This window comes from Sarcophilus harrisii, chromosome 4 (assembly GCF_902635505.1).
Source record: "Sarcophilus harrisii chromosome 4, mSarHar1.11, whole genome shotgun sequence".
NCBI lineage: Eukaryota > Metazoa > Chordata > Mammalia > Dasyuromorphia > Dasyuridae > Sarcophilus > Sarcophilus harrisii.
In genome coordinates this window covers 361162892-361170665 of record NC_045429.1, presented here as the reverse complement: position 1 = coordinate 361170665, position 7774 = coordinate 361162892, and the positions used below count along the sequence as shown (strand labels likewise).

General features: G+C 36.4%; 1 protein-coding gene across 1 annotated transcript; it reads right to left on the bottom strand.

The window, feature by feature from the left end:
• Positions 1-6153: 6153 nt before the first annotated feature.
• LOC100926142 (olfactory receptor 10X1-like) lies at positions 6154-7161 on the bottom strand. The gene has a single exon (XM_012548023.2). The coding sequence runs from the start codon at positions 7156-7158 to the stop codon at positions 6154-6156; it is 1005 nt and encodes a 334-aa protein (XP_012403477.1). The 5' UTR covers positions 7159-7161.
• Positions 7162-7774: the final 613 nt, after the last annotated feature.

The window sequence follows — 7774 nt, the reverse complement described above, 5'->3', positions numbered from 1 at the left end:
ATAAGAACTCACTGTTTGACAAAAATTGCTGGGAAAATTGGAAATTAGCATGGTAGAAACTAGGCATTGACCCACACTTAACACCATACATCAAGATAAGGTCAAAATGAGTTCATGACCTAGGCATAAAGAATGAGATTATAAATAAATTAGAAGAGCATAGGTTAGTTTACCTCTCAGGCCTGTGGAAGAGGAAGGGATTTATGACCAAAGAAGAATGACAGTTCATTACTGATCACAAAACAGAAAATTTTGATTATATCAAATTGAAAAGATTTTGTACAAGCAAAATGAATGCAGACAAGATTAGAAGGGAAGCAATAAAGTGGGAAAACATTTTTATAGTCAAAGGTTCTGATAAAGGCCTCATTTCCAAAATATATAGAGAATTGACTCTAATTTATAAAAAATCAAGCCATTCCCCAATTGATAAATGGTCAAAGGATATGAAGAGACAATTCTCAGATGAAGAAATTGAAACTCTTTCTAGCCATATGAAAAGATGCTCCAAGTCATTATTAATCAGAGAAATGCAAATCAAGACAACTCTGAGATACCACTACACACCTCTCAGATTGGCTAGAATGACAGGGAAAGATAATGTGGAATGTTGGAGGGGATGTGGGACAATAATATATTATTGGTGGAATTGTGAATACATCCAGCCATTTTGGAGAGCAATTTGGAACTATGTCCAAAGAATTATCAAACTGTGCTAGCCTTTGATCCATCAGTGTTTCTACTGGGCTTATATTCCAAAGAGATCCATATGTGTAAAAATGTTCATGGTAGCACTTTTTGCTCAAAAAGTTATAAAACTGTGCATACCCTTTGATCTAGCAGTGTTGGAATCCTAGTGTCAACTCAACTTGAAACAAGGTGAAAACTCAAGGGTGATGTCAGAATCCTGGTGTTAACTCAATAGAATTGATACAGTGCTTATTGGTTCACACCTTAGAGCAAATCCTTACAAGGTGATAAGTTGCTAATACTGATGGAAACAATGCTTGTGTTTATACCTTTAGAGAGCTCATAAGTATCTAAGTACTCAATGGAGTTCACACGTTTGGGAGAGTTCAGGGTTTAGAAAGAAACACTGAATTCACACCTCCCTTAGGGCTAGAGAGCACTCTGGGAGATAACCCAGAATCCCTCTCCCTCTAGAAGGCGGAGTTAACCTTTGGGAGATCACATATATACAGGGAGCTCTTGGAGCTTGGAGTTAGTTACTTGAGGAGTTACTTGAGAGAGTTTTCTTGAGAGAGTTTTTACTTGGGAGTATTCCCAGGAGTTGGAGAGGAGCACTCTGCAGGAAAGCCTACAAGCCCTATCTTCGAGGCAAGAGAGATTCATTGTATCTTCTACCTTGGTGCTGGCTGGAGTCGGAAGGACAAACCTTTGGATTTGAAGACAATTGGACGGAGCTCTTAGAACCAAGCGGAGGGATAGGCCTCTGGGCTAACCGGGTTATATTGAAGGACACAATAAAAGCTCTGAACTTTTATCACCTGGCTGTGTTTTGGAAAAAAGAAACACCAATATAGCAGTGTTATTCTTGGGTTTATATCCCAAAGAAAGAAATTTTAAAGAAGGGAAAGGGACCTATATGTGCAAAAATGTTTGTGGCAGCTCTCTTTGTAGTGGCCAGAAACTGGAAACTGAGTGGATGCCCATCAATTGGAGAATGGCTGAATAAATTGTGGTATATGAATATTATGGAATATTATTGTTTGGTAAGAAATGACCAGCAGGATGACTTCAGAAAGGCTTGGAGAAACTTACATGAATTGATGCTGAGTGAAATGAGCAGGACCAGGAGATCATTTTATATTTCAACAACAATACTATATGATCATCAATTTTGATGGATGTGGCCATCTTTAACAACGAGATGAACCAAATCAATTCCAATAGAGCAGTAATGAATTGAACCAATTACACTCAGCGAAAGAACTCTGAGAAATGACTATGAATCACTACATAGAATTCCCAATCCCTCTATTTTCTTTCTCATTTCTTTCCCTTTTTTATCTGATTCTTTTTGTGCAGCAAGATAATTGTATAAATATGTATGCCTATATTGGATTTACATGTATTTTTACCATCTTTAAAATATATTGAATTACTTGCAATCTAGGAAAGTGGGTGCAAGGAAGGGGAGAAATTGGAACACAAGGTTTTTCAATGGAAAAAAATTGTCCTTGCATATATTTTGAAAATAAAAAGCTTCAATAAAAAAGATTTTTTAAAAAGATACAATGATATGTGGATGGAGAGTCACCCCAATCTTCACCTAGCCCCTCATTATAGTTTGTTGAAAATTGTCAGACTATTATACCTATATATAGCTATATAGGTATTGTTCCTATTAACTGAGTCCAGGAGTCTCTAAAATAGGCAGCTATATCTGATAATTGACATGTATAATAACACTGTCCAAAGGTCATAACTTATTCTTCTAAGTTACAGGAAAGAAGACAGCCAATCCATAGCCAATTATCTCCCAGAACTAAACCTCTGCTTAGCCTCCTAGTTCCTAGTTCTCAGGTCCAGGGTGTACCAACTTCTGAAAGTTTCCAGAGTTCTCTCACTGATGATCAGCCTGAGATGATGACTCTGCATGGCAAGACTTTGATTCTGGAATCTGAGCCATGGGATATTAAATTCTGAGTTGCCGGGGGTGGCTGGTTGGCAAGTTTTTTTTTTTTTTTCTGGTTTTCTTCTTAAAAGCAAGAGCAACCTCAGCTACTTTCCAAGTTTTTATTTGGGAAATATAGGGAACAAGAAGTGAATCATTAGCCATCCCTCAGAGATTTTCAATACCCATGCTATGACAATGGGGCTTTGACTAGGGACCTTGTTTCAAGTCATGTACCCTTCAGACTTTTCCTCCTTGCAACATAAGTGATGGGTAACAGGAATTTCTGTCTTTAGTGCTAGGACTTTAGTATTCTCAACTTCCTTGAGTCTGAGTAAAGCAACATAGGACAAGTTCATAATTTAGAAATGAGTAAATTAACATATATGGAAAGGTGATTATTTTTTAAGTTGTACATAGCAAGATTAAGAAAGATTAGAAAGCCCTTTTTTAAATGACAGAGTGAGATTGGTTTTGATTAATTTTATAGAAACTAGAAATCCATTGCTCAGATATCTGTTTTAAATGATAAGATGAACAGAAAATAATTTAATTACCAAGTGAAGAATGTGAGATCTTTAGGGAGTAGTTACATATCTGATGTCCTTGGAGAAAAACTTCCCTTTTTATAATTTTTTCTTCCAAGATTGGAGGGTGACTTTTTTTGTTTTTTTTCCTTTTGTTTGATATTAGCCTCCTAGGAGTGGGGCCACAATCCTTTGGAGCATATAAGAGTGAGTTATTAAGGTTTAGTTCTGGTTCAGGCACTGGACATAACATAAACATAAATATCTTTTGTCTCAGATTCCTAGGATTTCCCTCATTAGACAGAAAGACAAACATACCCAGCATGACTTTGATTGTGGCCGACTGAATTTTTACCTTTCTATTCCACTCTTTTCTTTAAATTCACATCCTTTAGAGATGGAACAAAGTTTGGTAGATGAACTATTCCAAATGATTTTTTTTTATTTAACAATATTTTTAACTGAACATTTATTTTTCAACTTTTCCCTTCCAAAATACATGTATTTTCTCTCCTTGCTTCTTTCACTTCCATTGGGAGAATAAAAAGAGAGAAAAAAATAAAACACAGAACAAATAAAAATAGTTAGGCAAAACAAATTTCTTCACTGGTCAAGTTCAAAATATAAATGTTTCATTCTGTATTTTGTGTATAATCCTCCTTTCAGTCAGTAAGTAGGTAGCATTTTTTACCACTCATCCTCTGGATTCATGGTTGACCCTTGCATTGGTCCATGCAAATCTGGACACAAACATTAGCTGTGTGACCCTGGGCAAATCATTTAACTCTGTCTCAATTTCCCCATCTGTAAAAAAGAGAAATAATTGTCAAACTACTCCAAAATCTTTGCCAAGAAACCTCCAAATGGTGTCCTGAAGAGTTAGACACATCTAAAATGACTGAACAACAATGAGTCGAAAATTATTGATTAATTTATTATGACAAAACTTTTGAGAAACACATTTTTTATTTTTTTTTATTTTAATAGATTTTTATTTACAAATTATATGCATGGGTAATTTTACAGCATTGACAATTGCCAAACCTCTTGTTCCAATTTTTCCCCTCCTTCCTCCCACCCTCTCCCTTAAGTGGCATGATGACCAATACATGTTAAATATGTTAAAGTATAAATTAAATACAAAATAAGTATACATGTCCAAACCGTTATTTTGCTGTACAAAAAAGAATCGGACTCTGAAATATTGTACAATTAGTCTGTGAAGGAAATCAAAAATGCAGGCGGGCAAAAATATAGGGATTGGGAATTCCACGTAATGGTTCTTAGTCCTCTCCTAGAGTTCTTTCACTGGGTGTAGCTGGTTCAGTTCATTACTGCTTCATTGGAACTGATTTGGTTCATCTCATTGCTGAAGATGGCCACGTCCATCAGAACTGATCATCATATAGTATTGTTGAAGTATATAATGATCTCCTGGTCCTGCTCATTTCACTCAGCATCAGTTCATGTAAGTCTCTCCAGGCCTTTCTGAAATCATCCTGTTGGTCATTTCTTACAGAACAATAATATTCCATAATATTCATATACCACAATTTATTCAGCAGTTGATGGGCATCTACTCAGTTTCCAGTTTCTGACCACTACAAATAGGGTTGCCACAAACAGAGAAACGCATTTTTAAAACAAAATGGATTGTATCCAAAGAAGACCATCCTATACTCTGAATCCTCTTGTCTATTCTCTTTATCACCTCTCTAGTCGCATAGGATCATATCTATGAAGATAATACCCAAATGTAGAAGTTACCTTTCACTTAAGCTCTAGACATATTAATAACTGTTTTTTGGACATCTCTTTTTAGATGTCCCATAGGTACCTTAAACACCACATGCTAAAATATAACTTATCTTTCATCTTAAACTCTCTTCTCTTCTTTATTTCTTTATTTTTCCAGAGACAGAAACCTTTCAGGGAAAAGTAGGATTTAATAGGACTTTGAAATATACTAAATCTTTTTTTTGTGGAATGTATAATCTTGGATTCTTCTGGCTAAGAAAGAGTGAGGGTCTTAGATCATAATATCATAGATTTAGTCTGGAAGAGAAAATAGAGATCATCCTATATGTTCCTTTTGTGTCAAAAACACTATGTTTAAAATTTTGCTCTCCTACCAAAGTAATTTTCCTAAAGCACAGGTCTGATCAGAACATCCCCATATCAAATATATTCCAGTGGCTCCTTAGCACTTCTAGTATACAAAATCCTCCAATTGATATTCAAAGCTCTTTTTTAAAAATAAAAATAGAAGAGCCAGCTAAGTGGTGCAGTGGATAGAGCACCAGCCCTGAAGTCAGGAGGACTGCGTTCACATCTGGCCTCAGACACTTAACACTTCCTGGCTGTGTGATCTTGAGCAAGTCACTTAATCCCAAATGCCTCAGCAAAAAAAAAAATTAATTAAAAATAGAATATTTGAAAGCCATACATTCATTCACTAATATTTTAGTGTGCCATAGTCAACTACAGTTTGGACTTATGGTAACTCTAAGATGTAGTCAATGAAAGAGTTAAAAAAAAATCAAAACAGAAACTGAAGCTAAGAACAATTTCGTGTACTGTACTTTAATATGGTAGAAGATCAAACTCACATGATCTTCAAGATCTCATATTATCTCATATTAAGAATATTAAGCATTTATCAGACTAGCCACTGTTTGATTTTTCTCCAAGCCACTCTTCCTATTACAAAATGGCATTATTCAATGCCAGACATTACTGGATTAACTCCCCAATGCAAGCTTATGAATTTTCAACATTAGCAGATGGTTCTGTCTTTTGGGAAATGATCACAAGGTAAGATGGATTTCCAAGTTACAGACATAGTCTACTAAGATTAGGGCAATCATTTATTCATTAATGAAACTTGGACATAATTTGTATGATGTCATAGTTTCAAGGCTCTCAGGCCCTGCTATACCTTCCTCCACTTTTGAAAAAGATATATGCAAAATAAAACAAAAAAACAAATTATACTACAGGTTTCAGAGAAAATCCCTTACTCCCTTCTCGGTGTTGACCACCAATAGTAACTGCCCAAGGTGATTTGGTTAAGCCACTTTTATTACTCAGTACCTTAATCAGAGCATACTTCATGTCCTTATTTCTCAGGGTGAAAATTAGAGGACTGAGGAAAGGTGTGATAAGAGTATAAGGAACAGCCATGAGAATGTCATCTCTCTCTGTAGTCTCTGGCTTCAAGTACACAATGGAGGCAAAGCCAAAATGGATAATGACCACGGTGAGGTGGGATGCACAAGTGGAAAAAGCCTTCCTCTTCCCTTCAGCTGAAGGGATCTTGAGCACAGTAGAGAGAATGAACACGTAAGTAAGAAGGATGAATAGAAATGTCCCTATTAAACCCAATACTGAGATAACTGTGACAATAACTTCTATAACAGCACCATTCAGGCAAGATAATTTGACTACTGCTCTCATGTGGCAGAGGAAGTGTTTTATAAGGTTGGGGCCACAAAATGAGTCTGAAAAGATCAATGTGGTCTGCACTAAGGAGACAAAGAAACCACTAATCCAAGCTAAGGCAACAAGATGCCCACATATTGTATTGGTCATGAGTACTGGGTAACGAAGAGGGTTACAGATGGCCAGGAACCGGTCATAGCCCATCACAGTGAGAACAATGCAGTTGGTACCACCAAGACCATGGAAAAAAAACATCTGGAGTCCACATCCCAGAACAGAAATGGTCCTACTCTTGGTTAGTAAGTCAACCAACATTTTAGGAACAATGGTTAACGTGTAGCAAGTCTCAGAGAATGAAAGGGCACTGAGGAATAGGTACATGGGAGTATGGAGACCTCGGTCTAACAAAGTGAGACCCATGATTGCCAGATTGCCCGTGAGGGTGAAAATATAAAGAAAAAAGAAGAAAACAGAGAGGACAACTTGCCAATCTGAGTAGAAAGAGAAGCCAACAAAGACAAATTCTCCCAGGAGCGTCTGGTTTACTCTCATTGCTCTTAGCTTTAGAAAGCTGAAAGAAACAATTAGAAAGTCACACATTCAGTCAAATTTCCTCTAACCTACACTCTCACAGAACGGAATTAAAATACTAATAATCCAAACTCCATTTTCCTTTAGATTTAAAAAGCAATGTATGTAATATAGGAGCCAATTTCCAGGCCAAATTTGTTTTGCTTAGTCAGGGAACTGTTTTTAAGTATCAGGGAACTATATAGCTTGATATATATATATATGGCTTGATTTATGTCAAATGAGGAAGGAAGTCTCTGAGACCATCCCAAGGGATGAAGAAATCAAGCTCTGAGATACAACACTTTCTTTTTTTGTTGTTGTTTTTGTTTGTTAGTTTGGTTTTTGCTGAGGCAATTGGAGTTAAGTGACTTGCCCAAGGTCACACAACTAGGACATGCTAAGTATCTGATGTCAAATTTCAACTCAGGTCCTGATGACTTCTGGGCTAAATCACCAGTGATTTATCCACTGTGCCACCTAGTTGCCCTGGTTCAACACTTCCTTATCACACATGTTCCAAATCACTGTTAGTCTATATGGAGGTTAAAACACAAACAAACAAGGACAGTCTCATATAATCACAATTAATCAATCA